The 21,663-nt window shown below is 38.6% G+C and overlaps 1 protein-coding gene across 1 annotated transcript in view; it reads left to right on the plus strand.

Moving 5' to 3' along the window:
• The first annotated feature begins 4,827 nt into the window (after window positions 1-4,827).
• The window catches only part of LOC143373927 (phenoloxidase 1-like), a 54,403-nt gene continuing 37,567 nt past the window's right edge, over window positions 4,828-21,663 (plus strand). The window contains exons 1-2 of the mRNA XM_076821649.1: window positions 4,828-5,149; window positions 21,461-21,653. Of these exons, the coding sequence (XP_076677764.1) occupies window positions 5,039-5,149; window positions 21,461-21,653 (304 nt within the window). The 5' untranslated portion in view covers window positions 4,828-5,038. The remainder of the gene's footprint in view (window positions 5,150-21,460; window positions 21,654-21,663) is intronic.

A 21,663-nucleotide genomic window follows, 5' to 3' on the forward strand; every position in this document is an offset into this window, starting at 1 on the left:
GGGGAAGTGGAGGGGGGGGAGAAGGAGAAGAAGGAGGAGAAGAATCAGAATAGGGAGGAAAAATTGGAAAAAGCTCTAGCAAAAGTAAGTTATGTTGAAATTATGTGTGTGTACAGTATTATCTCCGTAAGTGTTCGCTGGTCGGGCCGGCGTTGAGCTCCTGTCGTGAACAGATCTCTAATTCCGAGTGTTCGTTTCTCGCTTCTTCCTGGCCGAAGGGGGGAGCGAGATGGAACGCTTTGCCTGCGCGACGGCCGCGAACGCAAAAGACGGAGTGTCAGGCGTCCGAAAGACGGAGCGAGATAAAACATCATCCCGTCGTCTATCTCGTACCGTCCTCGCTCGCTTTCAGTGGCTCTCGCTCGCTCTCGTTCCATCTCGCTCTCGCCTTCGCCGGGCAAGAGTGACACAGAAGTGGTGGAGATACATAGCAACAAACCCGTATCGTGTGCACCAAACCGAACACATACGGAGACAATACTGTATTATTATTGAAAGTGGTATAAGTCGATCTGTAGCTAAAAAATCGTTTATTTTCTTTAACATTTTTATTGATTATTATTCCATAATAAAATTACACAAGTTTATAGTTTTAAAAACATTAACCGATTTGATTTACGGATGCGAATATTTTGTTGATTCAAAAGCATACCCTTAAATATCCCAATGTATGAATAAATGGACTTATACCAGTTTAAGAAATAACGGCTCATATGTAGGCGTAGAACTAGAAGATGTAATTTTTATGGTACTGTTTCAGATGAAGAAGGAGCTGAAACAATTAAAGTACGGCCGTGGGGGCGGCGGCGGCAACCCTATTATTATTAATAATTTTTAAATTTTTATTCATTATTAAATATTTAAATATATATTATTTCTAATTGATCAATGATTGTTCATTTTCTTTGTTTCAATGGAATGTAAAATTTTCTCATTTTCTATTGTATCGACATGAACGTTTCAGTAACATACTGCTGAGATTTTCCAGATGAAAATGAATTTAAACACGGTATAAATCGGATTATTTTTAGCATTATTAGATTAGAAATGATTCGCATTTATATTTAATTATCTAGTACAGTTCTAGAAATAATCCGATTTATACCGCATTTGAATTCATTTTAATGTGGAAAATCTCAGCAGTATGTTACTGAATATTGAAAACGTGACATTTTACATTTTATCAACATTGTACGCCTCTCCAACCGAGATTACAAGTTGCCGCAGAGTGGGGCATTTCGGGTCGAAACACAGCACAAAACATTTTCTCACCCAAATCATATATTTATCGTTAATTTTTCCATTTCATTCAGTTAGGACGTATGCTTGTGATCCTATTGGTACAGAAAAATTAATGAAATTTGTTTATTTAATGGGTCATAGTACTTTTTTACAAATTGCCGACAATATCGTGCACACTGTACATAGGAAAAAGTTCCGCATCTTTCACATGTAAAAAGACTTCAGTTACTTTGAATTTCAATGGCAGGAAAGGCATTTTTGTAAAAAAAAAGCGTCATAGACCCCTTCTCGTCCCTCTAACTACCTCGTTTGAACTCCCGTTAAAAATAAACAATGAAAATTGGGACATTCAGTAAGATATAATTCCAAAAATATCAGGGATATCAAAATCAAATTTGGTACACTTCAAATACATACCTCAACACTTAATTCCACCAAAAATTAGTTGAATTAAGCAAACAATAATACTATAAACAACAATACAAATTCTGAAGAGTTTCGTGGTTCTCTTCTTCGAAACCGTGTAGTCGCGTTAAAAATTAATGAATATGAAAAACAATCATAATACCTGCAATCAACTACCTGTAAAAGAAAATTTGCAGTTTAGCGATATTTTTGTAAAAGGACTTAGTGCCGTGTTTCGACCCCAAATGCCCCACTGTGCGCCGCCGAACAGCCCAAATCCTCGCTGGTCGGGACCAGCGCGGCGTTGAGCTCGTATCGCGAGCAGAGCCCTAATTCTCAGTGTTCGTTTCTCGCTTCTTTTTAGCTGATAGGGGGAGCGAGATGGAACGAGTGTCAGGCGTCCGAAAGACGGAGCGAGACAAACAACATCTCGTCGTCTATCTCGCACCACCCTCGCTCGCTTTCAGTGCCTCTTGCTCGCTCTCGTTCCATGAGACAATACTGTAGTATCTTTTATTTGACTTTATCCAGATATTATCTTTGCCCATCTCTGTTCTCCAACTGCTTCGCCGTGATTCATTCAAGCCTCCTTGATGGAAAAATATTGATAGGGGAAATGCGGCAACAGCGCGATTCGACTCTCGATACGTCTCGGCAACTATGTCTTTCCTACATTTATCGGCTAGATTGGACTTCCACCGGTTTTGATGGTACAAGGCACGAATATACCATCAACGCCGGTGACGGAGAAACCTTGAAGCTTCATTCTGTCATTTTTCGGGCTGTCCTGAGTACACGATTCATAAATTCATTATTATTTCAACGTACGGTGCTTATTAGCGTTCAAACGGACCAGACCACCCTGCACGAAAGTCTACCGAAGGCAACTAAACCCGCAAAAACGTCCACCGTGCCGATTCCAGGACGAAAGTTGTAATTTACGGTTTGCTTACTACATCGCGTATACGCAGGCCCGTTGGAACCATGCGCCGCACAAGGGCGCCAGCCGAATGGTACGCTAAAAAAACTAGATCGTACGCTTAATAATAAAGGAATCTAACACCTCACATAAACTAAATATAAATGTAATTCTTTTAAACATATTAAGTAGAAAACAAGTGCAAAAAATTGGGGACAACAAAAATTTTTTTGCACAAGGGCGCCAGCTAACCTCGCGTCGGCCCTGCCTACACGTCACGCTGGTGCTACATGGCTGCAGTGCACCATTAGCGCCACCAACGGAGAAGCCTTGAAGCTTCATTCGGACAGTTTTCGAGTCATAAATTCATTATTATTTCAAAGTGGGGTGCTTATTAGCGTTCAAACGCACCAGACCACCCTGCACAGATGTCTACTGAAGGCAACTGTACCCGCAAAAACTTCCTTCGTGCCGATTCCAGGACGAAAGTTGTAATTTACGATTTGCTTACTACACGCGTATACGTGCACGCTTTTCCTAGCTTGTGTGAGCGTACTCACACATTCAAAGGCCCGCGGAGACGGCCCCCTTAAGATGACACAATTACCAGCGGCCATGGCCGTGATGGAAACACCGGTTCCCGTAAGATCACCGAAGTTAAACATCACGGGGCGGCGTACTGGGGAAAGATGGGTGACCATCACCTGTCGCTGCTGCTGGGACCCGAAGGAGAGAGGAGGGAAGAAGGAAAAATGACTATCGTTCGTTGGGCAATATAAGCGAAATGCTTGAAACGCCATCCTGTGTGTTAGAAACACACAGGAAAACAAAAAATACAAATACAAAATGACACAACTTCATATACACAGCTAAAATGCTGTGTTCATACATAGTGTTCATTCCATTACTCATATCACGGACATTTTAATTAACCCATAAAAAAGAATCCCATTTAAAACATTGTCGTAAATTAATAGCTTTACAAAATTAATGATATAAAAAAATTGCGCCAATTATAACAATGGCTATTTATACAAAGAAAAAAGTGTGTTAAATAATATTAAGCAGATATATCTTTATACAAATAAATATTTTAATACGAATAAACATTTTATTCAAAATACTTGGCGCTGCGCTCCGAATTGGTGTTGCTAAACTGAATAAATATGTATAAATTGCATTAATCTTTTTCTCTCTTTCTTGTGCGTGCGTTCGTGAATATGTGTATGTGTGCGTGTGCGTATGCTACGTATGATGTTAGAATTAAATATATGTAGAATAAATCTGACAGCGTTTCTAGTATGTATATGTATATTATGTATTTTAGATTGTAAGGGACTTATTGTAAATATATTATGTATATGTATATTATGTATTTTAGATTGTAAGGGAGTTATTGTAAATTATTAATTAATACTAAGACAATTATCATTTTTTCGGTTCAAATACGTGTAAAATTTATATTTAAGAATTACTAAATACCCAAGTTCCGTAAAAATCACTAATTATCACTTCCAGTGTGTTTCTCGTGAGATCATTTCTCTTATTTCTACTTAGATTACACACCACGGGGTATCCAGTTAATCCAATTACATATCTGTCGAGCGAATATGTAAGTAATAAGTATATTGGAGATGTTGGCCTTTCTTTTGAATCTGTTGGCTCTTTTCAAGACTCTGTTATATATATCCATAACTATAATGTACGGTGTAAGTTACCTATTTGTCATATATATATATATTGAAGGGTTTCTATCCATTGACTCAAGAATAATAATTTTGGTCGTTATTGAAAAAATGTATATGCCTCGAATGAACTTGTTAACTGGTGATAAATCAGGGATATACATGCATTCATTATTCTTTAGTATAATGATTGGTATATTTCACATAATTTTGCATCTTTGGTCTGTGGCAGGAATATTTGAAAAAAAATTACAACATAATATTACCATATTTTAATAATAATTTAATAATAATTCTGTTAAACGGTTAACACAACATTGGTTTCGAATCAAGCCTGCGACAAATATTTGTAATCTAATGACTGACACCTAATCGTAATACATTTCCGATAAAAACAGGAAGAACGAAGTATAGGATTCTGTTATAACCATAGATAAGACAATACCATGGCCTTTTACTGCTGATTATTTTAAAGCATTGCTAAGGATTTTGTGGTCTACGAATAAACCGCTACATCCTGAACACTCTTATAAAACTGACATCGAGAAATTTTTTTCTTAAAACGTTATTAATTCCCAAGGTCCAAACATCTTTTACCATTTCGTTTTCTAGTGAGTCATAGTCGTACTTTATGAGTTGTACTTGTTGAACTACTATTTCGTAACTAATTTTCTTAAGGAAATCACTTCTTTGAGAATTTAAGATAGCTACCTATTGGTAGCAATATTTGGTTTACCGTTAATTTAGACTATAAATTAATAAACTGTATAGAAACAAATAAGTTAATATGGAGAACGATAAAACGGGCATTCTATACCTATTTGATCGCCCAGCTGAACCAGTTTATGTGCCCAAAGGAGATAAAAAAGTCGCTTTTGACATTCCACCTGATTATTTGGTGAGTATTATTTATGATTTAATTAACTGGTACTTTTGTAACTTAACAATGGAGTAATGCGCCTGGATATACATTTTTACGACTACTTTTCTTAAGGTAAGATTTCCAAGACGCGATCCGCCGCCGCGGCGAATCGCGTCCCCCCTTCTTCTTATTTTCTTCATTGTGGTCCGAATTGCGTCGTTCTTGGTGTTTTCTTTATCGGAGAAACACAAGGAATCGATTACCGTCGTTTCTGCAAAAATCTGATGAGAAATGTGGAAACTGAGCATTTCTCACTTCTTCCTGGGTATTATAATGATGTCCAACCGCTTCGAGGGTCGAAAGCCATAAACACTCCGAGAGGTTCCGTGGGGTTCTACCTTCGCCACGGGGTACCAGACTGCATCAGGTTTGTGCAGTTGGTACCCCCAAATACGGACTGGCAACATCCGGTCGCGTGTGCGTGCACGCAAGCCCGTTAGCCTCGTGTCTTTTTTTTTTAGTTTCTGCAAGCATTTATGCCTAAGTCTCTGAAGTTAAAGTGTGCTAGTGGTGTCAAGTGAATCTCCAGTGTGTCCCGAGTGTGTGGGAGGCAATTCGGGCCCCATTTCGCTGCGAAATCCTACTTCGCGCGGATCGAGCCCAATGGACGCCCTTTCGGCGCAGGGTTCGAAACGAAGCATATCGCCTGAGAGTCCCCACTTCGGAAGCTCCCAAGGATCACTTTTTACCTCAAGGGGGCCGAAAACACCCAAACTGAACTCTCTGCAGCTGGACAGGATGTATAAGCAATATGCCAAAGAAAACGAGCCTCGGCAGCCAGCCTCTACGGTTATCCCTAACCTGAAAGTAACAAGGAGGTCCGCGACCCAACCGCCGCTTGCGGTGGCATCGCAAAGTATTCTCAATAGCCAACCTGCATCCTTACCGACGGACGGCTGGGAAAAACCAAAGAAGACTACCAAGCGAAATATCATCCCCAATAGACCAACCAATACTGGTATAGAGACCAATAGCTTCCAACCACTAGTGGAATTTAGTGACGCAGATTTGGAAGACATCACTGCTAGTCATGAGCCATCGACAAGGGTGAGAGCAAAAACAGCTAAACCTCCACCCATCCACACAGAGCGTTCTGACATTAAAACGCTCATAAGCACGATATCATCGTTAGGCATTCCCAAAAATGCCTTTGCAATTCGCGAGACAAACAGTGAACAGCATTCTATCTATACACACAGTCTCGATCATCACCAATCCATAGCCAAGTAATTGCTTCAAAAGGAGATTCAATTTTACACGTATGCTCCTAAGGGCCTCAAACCCAAATCTGTACTTGTCAAATGGGGAGCTTTAGCTGTGATGAGGTTAAGCAGGAAATTGTTGACCTGCAGCTTCCAAACATAAAAGTTATCAATGTCACAAAATTCATCTTTGATAAGTCCCAGCCTGAAAGATTCCACTTTCTGGTGCAGATTTCACACGATAGTGTGACAGCAGAACTTTTTAAAGTCAAGACCTTGGCGTACCAACGCATTAAAATCGAACATAAGAAACCAACACTCTTTCAATGCAGAAAGTGTCAGAGGCTAGATCACGCCAGCAATAATTGTCATCTGAACTTCCGCTGCGTTAAGTGTGCCCAGTCACATGAGCCAGGCAAATGCGCTATTGTGGCACAGGATAACCGATCTGTTTTGAAATGCGCAAATTGTGGGCAGAAGGGGCACCCTGCCTCTTATAAGGGCTGCTCCTTCGTTAAGGTTGCTCTCAGCAAGAAAAGAGAGGCCATTGCAAAAAAGTCAACGACAACTGCACGTATCATTAACGACATTGCTAAGTCTATTCACCCAAGAACTGAGACGACACAACCAAGGCCAAACCGCACCACCCATAGCCGACCATTCCAGCGGAACATGCCGTCCCAACTGCCAGTTCGTGTGCTGCCTAAAGGTTTTTCAGCCCTCCAGCCTAAATCCTCACAAGCTGCCAGCTATGCTGCAACACCACCCCTCGATCGGTCATCAGAGCACAAGAATGACTTTGCTACAACAGTTTTGGCCCAACTTAAGGCTTTAGCGGAGCAAATTGCATCCAACACAGAAAAAATCGAGTATATCCTGAATTCTCTGTTTTCAATCTCTAATGAGTAACGCTCGCTTCACTGTCAACGGAATTAGTATCACCGCCATCAATGTGAATTCAATGGTGGCCAACTATAGAAGATTGGAACTTCTTCAGTTTCTCCAAACGCACAACCACGACGTTACTCTAATATCGGAGACCAAGCTTAATTCGAAGCACAAGATTTTTTTCGATAATTATAACATTATACGGAATGATAGACCAAACTCGACTCGAGGGGGCGGAACAGCAATAATTATTAAGAAGGACATCCCATATGAAATAGTGAGGCACCCATCCTCCTCCGCAAATCTGATACTCGAGTACTCTATCATAAAATTAGTCTTAAGTAGCAGTAAAAACCTATATATTGTCAGCGTTTATGCTACGAATAACAGCAGAAAATTATTCATCAATGAACTACATCACTTATTCGACTCTCTTAAGTTGCACAGTTATAGTAATTATTATATAATAGCAGGCGACTTCAACGCGAGACGAACAGATTGGGGAGACAAAGCTGATAATCAGAGAGGCAGATATCTCAAGCAGTGGGAATTAATGCACGAGGTCTATTTTAAACTTAAAATAATCACTCCAGCTTTCCCTACTTACAAGCCAGCTCAATCCTACCTTGACGTATGCCTCTCTGATTTGAGACTGTCGCTCCTGAACGATCTTAACCTCAAAGCCCGAACTCTACCGTACGATAGCGACCATACGGCTGTTAGTTATATTATCGGTCTTGATGTTGACGACATCCTCCTGCGAGCTGCAAACCCAGAAATTCATAGATTTAACTACAAAGCCACCAATTGGGATAGATTCGTTGAGTCGCTGTCTAGGAGTTATGTGAGCTGTGTCCCGGACAATTGCAACTTGTCCTTAAGAGAGGTTGATGAGGGCTTGGAAAAAATTTCGAATTCCATTCTGACCACAATTGCAAACACGATGCCTAAAGTTCACCCATGGAAGGGCATCTCCAGATACCTAAATTACAGAATCAAGAAACTACAAAAATACAGAAGTTACTTAGTCTCCTTGCTACACAGGCTTCATATTCAGGATCCTCACTCCAGGCTTGCCATCTCTGCAATGGCCAAGGCAACTCTCGCCGACACTAACAGAGCGCTCCATTTAGAGGTCCAGAGATTGATTGAGAAATCCTGGGTCAACGCGTTGAAAAAAATCGACTACAAAAAATCAGATTTCTTTTTTCCCAAAATCAATTCGCTTCTGCGGAAGAAGCAGTTTGACGGGATGAAAGATCTGCACGTCCATCGTGACAATCCAATTATACTTAGAAGCGGCTGTGCCCTTGATAATATACCAGAAATAAATACCCAATACATCTTTACCGAATTCCTTGACAAACTCAAAATTATTGGTTCCTTTTATAAGTCAATAAATTCCCCCCGTTACCTGAACGATGGAACGCGCTTAAAACAAATTGTTGACCGCACAGCAGAAAATCTTAAAACTGAATTCGATACCTGTAGGGAGCAAGAGCGAACACTCACACAGTTCAGCAACGTCAACAAAGCTAGTTGCCCTACTACGCCAGACAACCTCTTACACCCCTTCTGTAGCACTGTGTCTCTGGGCACCATCCTTAGATACCTACCAAATAAAACTTCCTGTGGGCTGGATGATATACCATCTATTGTACTGAGGCATCTTCCTCTGAGAATAATTATAGATCTAACCATCTTATTTAATAATGCGCTTAACTACAGTTATTTACCTGGCATATGGAAATGCGCCAAAGTATTGCCCATACTGAAAAGCGGAAAAAATCCTAATGATCCGTAAAGTTACCGCCCAATTAGCCTGACCTCTAACCTGAGCAAAGTGTACGAAGCAGTTATTAACGATAAAATTGTAAAATTCTGTAACCAAAATAGTGTAATTCCCGATTATCAGTTTGGCTTTAAATATCAGTACTCGACCACGCATGCAATAAACAAACTATTATCAGACCTCAATACACAGGTAGGTAGAGGTCAGCTAGTCGGAGTAGCCTTGCTTGACATTGAAAAGGCATTCGATTCAGTCTGGCTGAATGGCCTACTTTATAAATTGAAGGAAAAACAGTTTCTCACATGGTCCATTTTCCTCATATGGGATATGATTAGGGAGAGGTCTTTCTTTACGTGGAATGGAAAATTCACCTCGTCTCAAGAGTTCAGGATCATGGAGGGGTTGCAGCAGGGTACAGTAAATTCATCCGTGTTATTTAATATTTATACTAGCGACATCCCAGGGTTATTTAACCTAAATGACGGTGGAAGTTCGAATGCCATCACCTTTGCGGATGACGTAATAGTTTATACCTCTGGCAACAGGGTCCCCTTAATCCAAAATAATCTTGAAGACCTCGTAAATAAAATCAACAATTATTATATGGCCTGGAACCTTAGACTCAGTCCAGCCAAATGTGAATCTATCCTATTTAGAAAACCGGTGGATAAGCTGTCAGTGAAAGTAAAGGCGGGCAATAGTGCGTTTCAAATTTCCACAGTTATACCCGGCACAAACAATAGAATAGTGATTCCTCACAAAAGAAGCGTAAGATACCTAGGAGTACAAATAGACTACCTCCTAAGAGGGAACATTCACGTCGCGAAGCAATTGGAGAAAGCTCGCATAGCATTCAAATCCAAGAGTAATATCTTTTATAACAGGCATCTAACCACCAAAACGAAGATCATTTTATATATGCTTCTTGTCCGTCCGATCGTCACGTACGCGGCTCCCATTTGGTGGAATTGCAACCATACAACTATGGAGAGTTTAAGGGTTTTCGAAAGGAAATGCCTCAGGGCGTGTTTAAGCTTATATAGAACGCAAGAATCCGAATGGCGTCAGTACGTCAAGAACAAAGTGTTATATGATAGAGCTGAGATCTCTAGAATTGACCTGTTCATCATCAAGCTCGCTCGCGACTATTACAGTAGGCTCCCCCATATTAAAAATAATGTTATTAGTTCGCTTGTAGAACAGCCTGTCGTACTCTCACAAGGACAAATCCTTTCGGGTTACATTCCCCCGCAACTATTCACATATTGTGATAATGCCGGGATGATACAAAATGCGGATAATATTCCGTTACTGTACCATTGGAAAAGAAACAAAACGGACAAAAGGATTTCGCTTACGGAACAGGACCTCATATCGGATGCAAGCAAGTTTAAATTCTCTGTAGCCATTCCAAAGATAGATTTCCTTGATTTCTGTAGACATATCACTGATAAGTTCTGGTGGCTAACAGATAATAGCAACCACATTCGAAACCTCCGCGATCGAAAATCTCGACTACTACGTAGGCATAGATTAGGCTAAAACTTGACATGTGATATTCTTCCAATTAAGATATCTGTGATATTGTACCATATGGAGCTGGATTTTTTTTCCTTTCCGGCCCGTCTGTAAATATTTCCTTAGTTCTTAAGCTCTAGTTGTAAGCCTTTAGTCTGTAAGTTCACTTTATATCGGAGCAGGGGGTTTTCTTATTTTTCCTACTTTTCCCCATGTACCTGACATCGCAATTCTAGTTTTAGTTGCGTGAATGATATTTTTCAGACATATTTGCTTGTCTTTGGTTATTATTGCTTAATCTTAAAAAAAAATTTGTTACGTTTGTAGCTACAACTGTATACCCATGAGCTTCGTAGGCTTGCGAACAAATGGGTTATCTAGGAGAAACATTTTCTTCCTCAGACTGACTTATTATTTTTGTATGTTTTTTTTTGTAATCTTTAGTTTTCGCAAACTGTGTTGGAACCAAAAATAAAACAATAAAAAAAGCACCCCTAAATGCGAATTTTTGGAAAATATCGATGGCATTCGTTTGTCCACGTTTGTTCAACAAAAATTTTGGTTCGTTCACCCTACAAAAAAAAGTATAAAGAAATAAAAAAAAATCACCAGCACCCCCATCAAAACTTTTTAATGATTTGTCAGTGGGAAATATTTGCCCACGATCTGTCCACGTTTGTCCATCCAAAATTTTCGTTTGTCCACCCCCCAGAATCGAATTATTATTAAAAATAGCGAAAAAGTAGGGTTTATTTCCTTGGTATATTTATGAAATTCTTTTAGTGTTATTGGAATTATTGACGAATTGACGTTTTTTTTTTAAATAACGTCAAACCTTCGTATGAGTTATATGTTAACTCTTCCTTTATAAATTTCCTTCATAATGTTCGGTATTTTGAGTGCAAAAAATGGGATGTTGAATTTTTCCCCTATTTCTTGGGATTCAGGCCCACTCTGCGACATAGAATACAGGTAATTACTCTATGATTGGCAAAATTGCCAAATCTTGTTTTCGCAGTTGCAAGGACAAATATATGTCGACTATAAAACAAAAAAGAAATTTGCTTGGAAGATTCCGGATGGTACCTAATTAAAAAGCCGATATTAATTGCTGAAATTTTTTCTACGGATTTGTTATGGAAAAAACTATATGTAACTAATTATTTGCTACTGCTTATCGGAAACGATACTACTCGTTTCGGTTCCCAAAAAAATTTTCTTTTGTTTACACACAGATCAGAAGAGCCGCCATGATATTTTCCCCTTTTTTAGAAGCTCATATTATTAGTTTACAAGAAATATATAAAGAAAACATAATCGCATATCTTTTGGATTTCGACTAGTTCCCCTATTTCTTAGGATTCTGTTCCACTGTGGCGATGAATCGCGCGGCGGTCGCCGCTAAACTCAGTTTGGAGGAGTCAAGCTTTCGGCCGCCGCGGCCAGCCGCCAGCTAGGAGATTCCGCCATAATGGTAGCTACCGAGGCAGAGGCACTGACACAGCGGTCGGAAAACGCCTAAAGGAAAACAAATGCATGCTTCTCCATAAGAGCGGCGCTTAGGATTTGGCCGCCGCAATCCGCCGCGGCGGCGGATCGCGTCTTGGAAATCCCACCTTTACGCGTTTATACTTGCTCTGATTAATTTTTTGTAGTTATAAATTTTTTTACGTGTGTCAGTGATTTTATGGTAATGAATACTGTGTAACAAAACAAATAGTACAAGCACCCTCAACAACAAGTATCACTTTTAAAAGAACTAAACACTTTTATTACAATAACAATAAACAATGTTCAAACTGATAAATGGATAGTCTATTAAATATAATATTAGTATTAAAATTTATTCTTGTAGACAAGTATGTTATTAAAGAAAACATCAATAGTTTATCTAACTTTTTCATTAGGTAATATTTATAGAGTGTGATTGATTCTGCAAAAGTAAGTCAAAAGTGAAAAGTTTTCATATGTGACTTAGCTTCTGAGAAAATCTATTCTCAAAAATTGCTAAGTATTTACAACTATTTCACTATTTTAGAAGTACGTATATTCAGCAACCTTCAGTAATTTTGTTATAGGAACAATGAAGAAATAATGAAGGGATAACAGCTACTCTTGGAGAAGCTGTTTTTATAATGGCGCTGCACGGTGTGCCCGATCATCTGAAATCGAAAAGGGAATAAGAATCTGTTAGTATATGAGTTTATCTGGTTCGTGAACGAAGGATTTTTCAAAAAAATTATTTCAGACGAAATGGCAGCCGTTTAACACAAAATCATGATTTTTTAATGTCTGAATTGTTCGTTTTTCATGAATTAAAAATAGTAATACAAACAGAATCTTCTTCACTTTTCGATTTCAGATCATCTGGTTCGGAGAAATCGTGCTCACCGCTAAAAAATAGCTTCCGGAAGAATGGCTGTTATTCGTTCATTTTTTAATATTTTCCTATAACAAAATTACTGAGAGTTGCTGAATATATGTACTTTTAAAATAATCAAATAGTTGTAAAAAATATACATTATATTTTCCACAAAAAATCCCGAAAATCAAGTTTTTTTTCGCCTGCCAACTAGGCACGACCCCTTAAAAAGTAGCGGAATTTATCGTTAAATACGGCACAACTGTGAATGGAATGAATCTTCGTGGACAAATAACTCAAAATTGTGGAAACATTTCCTTCGAATTCACGTGTACTTGATGAATCAACAAACTCGATTTTCTTCAAAACAAAGCCTCATTAAAAAAAAAGTTATTCCACAATGTTAATTTCCGCCGAAGATTAAATTTATAAATATTTCCTATTGCATTTTGCCAATTCTTAACCCGAGAGTAGGAGCGCCAAATAACTTACGTTAGTATAGGCGAACGTCGGTCATTTCGACCGATGGTAATGTAATCAGAAATAACTTAATAAAATGACTAAAATAATATAAATAATGCATAACATTGTATTTTACTTACTTAAGAATCGTTATACGTAAATGATTTTCATGTTTATGATAAAATGATTAATCGTATTATATTATTATGAGTTCTGGAAGATTTATTTTTATACAAATGATGCATTGTAATTGATTTTGAAAATAAAATGTTATATAAAAATTTGTGCGAATGCAAAATATAAAATTATATTGTCTATTTATCAATTTGAATTTATCACTTGATTTTTAATTTTCAATAATAGCAATTATCTAATATATTTTATATTTATATTTGTTTGTCAAAAAATATACTTATAAATTTATGGTTTCATTAACGTATTAAATATTTATATTTTCCTCAGAGTAGGAACTGCATCTTGAAAATAAAGAATAAATACTTACGTTTCCTTCACTCAAAGTACACGCCTCCTCTACATCTGATATCTCTATATCCGCAGAATCAATTTCCGAATCTGTATCGTGATCGGATTGTATAACATAATCGGAATCTTCTGCGGAATCACTCATCTCGTCTTCAATGTTTTCAATCAATAAGAAATCTCGGAAATTAGTATTAGCCATGATTGCCACACAGTAGTCGTACGCGACAGACGCAATGAGACTAACGTTAGCAGGCGCGCTATGGTTGAAAAGACCGACGCGTAAATATGTATGATTTAAAACCTACACGAGTGCACTAAGTGTCGCTCCGTAACATAAATAAGTCAAGAACTCCTTCAAAAAGGAATAGCTCTACGGAAAAAGTAAACAGTCGAACGCTATGGATCATGTTTCAAAACATATGAAATCGTCGGTCGAAACGACCGACGTGCGCCTACTCCCGGGTTAAGTAGTCAGGTGCACGCGAACACATCAAATTTTCAAAATCGATTTCCTCAAAATTTAACCACGTTCGAAAATACTTTATTCTGCAAATTTGAGTCACTTTGGGAATCACCACCGATTGTACCACCATTGCATCATGTATATCTATTATATCTGTACATACATGCTAATGTATGCTTAACGTTTATGTCAGTAACTGAGTACCCATTTTCACATTGACGATGAAATTTATTATGTTCCCTTTGGAATATTTCAAAATGGCTCTAGATCCCCATTCGTTGGACATTGTTACGTTCACATCTGTTTTCCAGATAAAGATAAAGTTTTTTTCAAAATGAATAAGTATGAAGGCTTCAAACATGTTTATGCGCTTGTTCTATAACCAGGCCATCCGGGTACCCATATGAAGTAAGATATAGTTAGGTGAAATATAAATAGTTACATAGATTATTTATTTATTAATTAACATATTATTTATTTAGATACAAAATAGTTATTTACTACCTAAATTAGATTTATTTATTTGGCAACTAACGGATAATTATTACATCTTGTTATCGTTTCTGCATGGTCATCACAAAATAGGTTGTAGGAATTTCTCACAACATTTGCGTATTTTCCTGCGTTTCTTAGGAGGACCTGTCTGACCTAAATAACATGATCCCATTATTTTCTTTTCTTCCGCTTACATCTCGTAGTGCAGAACTGAAAGATGGAGTATCGTTGCCTCTGGTTGACTCGTGTAATATGCATTCTATTGCTAATCTGGTAGACAAATGTCGTGTTATCTGGGCATTCAAGGGCCGATTTTTATGCTTGGCAAAGAAAGTTCTTCCCCTAATTGGGGTAGAAATATGCGACGACTATTGGATGCGTTTATCAACGCACTGTTCTTTAACATGTGCGTGATTAAGGCAGCAAGTGCTGCCACATCCAGGATGTTGTAGAAAAATCATGGCCAACTCTTGTTTTTCAGTGTGTACTGTACCTTCCAAGCATTTGATCTATTGAATTGGTCTATTGAAGCACTTCAAACATGATTCGAAGCTTAAAACTCTTGAAAGTCTTGATAAGTTTTGAAACTCTTGCTTCGAAGGCTTGGTAGGTTCCGGACCCGTATGTACGTCCACCGCCGACTCGCATGACATTACAGTGATAAACCGCGACCCTGGCTAGACCCTCCGGCATCAACCTGGATAGTTTTTGGCAACCAGATGTTCATTTTTAAGAGTCTCAAGACTTTCGAGACTTCCAAGACTTCCAAGACTTCCAAGACTTTCAAGACTTATCAAGACTTTCAAGAGTTTTAAGCTTCGAATCATGTTCGAAGCGGTTCTAAGTTTTCGTCATATATCCCATCACTAGTTGCCAATCAATTTCAGTTTTACAAAATACAATACATTTATTACAGGGTAGAGAGGTATACAACTGGAACGTCTTATCGATCCTTATCGATCCTTTTCACGCGTGATTGAGTCAGGACTTGCCCGCCCGCTGTCGCCACCGATCCGCTCCGCTGCCTCGCATTCGCGTCGCACGCGCACTCGCTGTAACCCCTCTCACTACTTGCCTATGCTGCCAAATTCGATCACAAATCTATTTAACGTTTCAAAACCATTCTAGTCATTCATCTTTTTCCTTCAGTGCGCGGATTTGTATTCGTACTCTAAAGTTAAAATTCGTTGGCCACGATATTTTGGCCTTTTCACTGTGCACGCTCTCTTCAAATCGGTTGAATGAGACCTTCTTTTATGACCCTGATGGGTTCTTAGGTCGAAACTTTCGAACCACGCGTTTCGGGGATTCTAAACACTAGAGGCATACAAATAAAGTCAACGATAGACCATTCAGTAATGAATATGTCAATTTATATATTAGATCATCATAGAAATATCACCAACGGATTGCTAGTGCTTTTCTCATGAAAATGACACCAAACGTGATTTAATTCTGATTATTTTTAATGATTGTCAGGGGTGTGCGGGTACCCGACGTTTCGGGCTCGGGACGGGCCGGAAAATTTCGGGCGGGGTCGGGCGGGTTCCTGATACTTTCGTATTTCCCGAGACCCAGACCGTTTCGGGATCCCGAGACTCGATTCGGGCTACAAGAATTACCGCCATGAGCGAGCACGTTGATTTCAGGTCGGCTCGGTAAAACTCGGACGCGATCGGCTCGAAAACCAGCTGTTAAGAGAAGACCAAGACGGAAAGAATTATGTATATCATTTTTATATCAATACCAGTTATAAGTTTTTTTACCTTTTTGTCCCCTATATTCATATATTCATTCCTACCAAATAATCTGTGAATACTGAATATATCCATATACGTACTTAAATAAATACCATGTTCAAAACTTGGGAGTAACACTATTTTTACATCGACAATATTTTAAAATGTTAATAAAATATCCTTCATACTTAGTACTTTATGTAAAGGGAATGCATGGGGTATTATGTTTCGGGATAGGTTCAGATTTAAAATAAAATACGTATAAATAACTATAAACATATAGAAATAAATATTTCGTGGACCTTTCATAGTAACAAAAATATACGGGATGCCGAATATTTTATTATTTTAAATTAACATATAAGAAACATAATTGTTTTACGTTCTCAAGTTACAATTTTAATCGGTTACTGATGGTTCGGTTAATTATGATTCAACAGGAGACAGAAAGGTGAAAACTTATCACTGATATTGATATAAATGGTATACATAATTCTTTCTGTCTCGGTCCCCTCTCAATAGCTGGCTTTCGAGCCGATTGCGTCGGAGTTTTGCCGAACCGACAAGAAATCAAATTGCCCGCTCATGGCGGTCCAGCTTGTAGCCCGAATCGAGTCTCGGGATCCCGAAACCGTCGGGGTCTCGAGCAATAAGAAAATATCGAGAACCCGCCCGATTCCGCACGAAATCTTCCGGCCCGTCCCGAGGCTCGGAACCCCCGATAATATAATGGAAAGAGTACTTGAATTCTGCATGGACTGGCACAGAACTGTGATATGAGTGCCCAAACCTTAACGCAAGCGATACGCTCGGGTAGGTACTTAAATGGTAGATGTTTTTTACCATTTTTAAATCCATTCAATAGTTAGTTACTAGTTATTAGTTAATTAGGTTAGAGCCAATCAATTTGTAACAAAGCGTAGAGTTAGAACTACAAATCTACTGTTCCCAAGTAATAAAGAAACTATTGCAAAATGCCCTCGCGTCCCGAAAATCTATGGAAATAAATTTTGCACAATTTTATTGATTATTGCGTGTCGTAGGATGGGCATCGCCTAGATATGCGCCAAGTGTAGAGATTTGCCCGAATGTCAGTCATAGCGTCAATTTTTAATATTTCTCGACGTACGACACGTGAAAATGTTAGTTAAGTGTTCTGCGACACGTAAAAGTACTAATAAACAATATCATCTTGCAATTTGTCGCTTGTATGAACTGTAAAGAAATACCATGTTTCGACGCCATATAGTGTCCTGATCCCCGAAATAGACTTTCGGAGAGAAATCTGCAAGAGTCGTTCACAAACCGAGCCAAAGCGTTGCGCAGCGAAAACCCGCCCTCTATGTCTAACACTCATTCTAAACAACTCACACGTATACAAACACGCACACCTCTTTTAGCATTTCAACACATTTCAGAGTAGTTCCTGAGTTGGACGCTGTTCATGAGCAGAGGCCACTACATTCAGTCCTCAAATTATCGGTAGTACAGTTTGGGTGGTGACACAAACATCCATAAGGTGATAGGTCTATTCCAGGCCTGCCCTTTACGGTGCAAATACCTCCTGAAGTTGTGGGATCCGGGCAACAGCCGAGCGCGGGGCTGTTACGTTGCTAACCACAGCATGGGCTGCGGGAAAACTGCATGAGTGTGCGGCCGTCCATGCAGGCTCGTACATGGACGCACACTCATTCAGTTCTCTCATAGCTCTCGCAACGGGTAGCATTAGAAAAGTTACGCGCCCGGCTGTTGCCCGGCTCCCAGAACTTCAGGAGGTCTATTCTATACCTGATCTGTGGTTGTAGTAGAGGGCGGTAGGTGCTCTTGGCTTCCGCCAGAGGATATTAAATTTGAAGCAGCGGACGGCTAAGAAAACGGTAGCCATTTTAAAAGTGCGATCGCGCCGGTCCTGTTCCGCGTGGAAATATCTACATACATATTAGGGTGCCACTTATTTACTAAATAAAAAAAATTCAAATTTTCCGGCGACCCCCCCCCCCTAATTTTGTTTCATTCGATCTAATATAGTGATGTGTAAAGATTCAGCTTAATCACATAAAATTAAACCATGGTGATTTGAACTTTAACTTTAAAAAATTACAAAGAAATCTTGAAAGCAACGAAAATTAAGGAATGTTATAGCTGTGGAGGAAAAAATAAAACACACAAACACACAAATTAATTGTTTGTTTATTAGAAATAGTAATGATATATATTAATACTGAAAAATACACGTGCGTCTATGAATGCATCCTTTTCGACCACGAGGTCCGAACAGGAAGTACATAACCCCAAAAAATATAAATACAAGATGGCATTCTAAGCATGGAATGTAAGCTGGGACTGGCAGCTGCCATCTACTGTACAAACAATGAGACTTATATTAAAGATAAGAAAAAACAACTCCACAATACAACCTCCGTTATTCCATTTTACTTTTATGGTTTCTCAGAATTGTCGTTATCTGTAACAGTTATGTAAATCACCGTGTATCCAATCAGTTATAAACACAGCATAATAAAACAGTAAAACTGTATGCTTGACTTTGATATGTTACGGAATTGTAATTAATTTATTTAATTCGATAAATTGGAATAGAAATATGTAGGATTAGGAAGACACTTGAAACATTTGAAATAAGATAAATTCTTCAATAAAAATTTGAAAATGTAATTTTTTGTTAACCCTTATGTAAATAACCAAAAGTCTCTACGTTGTTCAATAACCAGGATACCCACTAGGATGTAACGAAAAACACTTTTTTGGTCGGACTGCATCGTAATAGTGCGGAAAACTTGCCCACCCGTGACAGTAATACATGTGTAAAATTTCAGCTCGATCGGTTAATATCTTCTATTCTGGACCTCGCCTTGAATTTTCGCAATTTTAGTGAAAAATACCAAAATGTTGACAAACGCAGGATATGTAACGGTTTCGTTTCTGTTGCGTTCTGATGCGTGTAATATAACGTAAAAGCACTTCCTATTGCTTGAAACCAATATGGAGGGATGTGTTGTGTTATGGAACGCAGGGAAACACATCGCTAAGGACTGGAGGTACAGTGACTGTGCTCCCCACGCGCCTCATTCCCGTTCCACGTATCACTGTCCAACAGCCATTTTGATCTGTAACATTCATTAGCCGTTTCTTATAGACTTGTGTGCGTTGAATACAAATCCGCAAACCGTTTGTCGTCATCACCCTCAGTTTTCGAGAAATTCCATTTTGAAAAAAAAATGCAAATTTTCAACTTTGAACATCCTTTGTGTGGAAACAGTAATAGTTATTCCGTTGCTTGTTCCGTCAAATTATTCTATGAACCAAACTCTTTCGTTTATGTATTGTAAACAAAAGGTGTTTTACCACTTCGCTTGATGTTTTCCGGAGGAAAAATGTCTGTTGCATTGCGTGGGTCAGATTTTCTCCTAGACCCTTAGTTTTTTAAATATATAGAAAGATATTTGCAAAAATTGATGCATTTCGGGTCTCCTTTTTCCTTCGATCGATGTTTAAACATATTTAAATGTTTATAATTCAATAATAACTTACATCGTTGTGTTCGCGAGTGTTCATAGAATAATTTGACGGAACAAGCAACCGAATAACTATTACTGTTTCGACACAAAGAATGTTCAAAGTTGAAAATTTGCATTTTTTTTTCAAAATCGAGCGATGTGTTTTCCCTGCGTTCCACAGCACAACACATCCCTCCATATTGGTTTCAAGCAATAAGAAGTGCTTTTACGTTATATTACACGCATCAGAACGCAACAGAAACGAAACCGTTACATATCCTGCGTTTGTCAACATTTTGGTATTTTTCACTACAATAACGATAATTGAGGGCGAGGTTCAGAACAGAAGATACTGACTGATGGGGCTGAAATTTTACACATGTATTACTATCACGGGTGGGCAAGTTTTCCGTTCTATTACGATGCGGTCCGACGAAAAAAGTGTTTTTCGCTACACCGTAGTACACGGATATCTTGTTTCTGTTTTGTGATTTTATCTTTCATGTAGTACATGCATAGATCGGGAATAAGGGATAACTAATGGAATGTGTTCAAAATCGAATTTCTCCAAAACTGAGGGTGATGGCAACAGGCGGTTTGCGGATTCGCATTCAGCGCACAAAGATCTATAAGAAAATACTATTGAATGTTATAGAACAGAAAAAAAAGTTAAATTTTGTTGTACAGTGTAGTCAGCCCATTTGAGTGTCCATACCCTGGTCTATGAAGCGATGCTTCGTAGACGGACGGCCTTAGTTAACATGTTCGCGGTAAATTGTTCGCTAACACTGTTCACCTCGGTGTGGTCCCGTGTTTAGACGCCGTAGGAGCACGCTGTGGTACGGGGAGTCACATACCGAAAGCGTGACGCGTTCTTCTTATGTCTACGGACCTCTAAGCGCAAAAACTGCACTTCGGTGCACGCGTACTCAGCTAAAATTCAAAGTCAATTTTCTCGAAGACGCAACTCGATATCGAAAAATTGTATTCTACATCTTCAACTTAGTTTCTCATATACCATCACCTTTTAATGTTTTTAGCACCTGTTGCTAAACACCCTGTACAGTGCCAACAAGAAATAAATACATAAATGTCATGAACGTTTAAACTGAAATGCATTTTGATTACCGTACGTAACTAACGTAGTTGCGTGTGAATTAACAAAGTAGCTGCTGTCTTGAAACAGGACAATGTTGTAGATGACACTCTTCATTCTTATTTCCATTATGTTACAAATCTAACCATTAATACTATCAAACTATTTTTACCATTAAGGAAAATGTTTCATTGAAACTTAAGAAGAATTGAAGCTATTATAATTATAAGTATTGTAATTAGTATTGTAATTATTGCTCCTAATTTGTTTAGCCTGACAGGTACCGGCCCGTGGCAACTCAAGTATTCAACCGTTTTGGTGATGAAGCTGATATGAAACTTCAAGTGAAGCAAATTACTCTTCCGGATCTTACTATTCCTATGCAACTGGGACGGCGTGAACCTTTTTCTCTTTTCATTCCAGCACATCGGAAGATAGCCGCAAGGCTGATTAATATTTTTATGGGTACGTTTTG

The sequence above is a fragment of the Andrena cerasifolii genome, chromosome 10 (assembly GCF_050908995.1).
Source record: "Andrena cerasifolii isolate SP2316 chromosome 10, iyAndCera1_principal, whole genome shotgun sequence".
NCBI classification, from domain to species: Eukaryota; Metazoa; Arthropoda; class Insecta; order Hymenoptera; family Andrenidae; genus Andrena; species Andrena cerasifolii.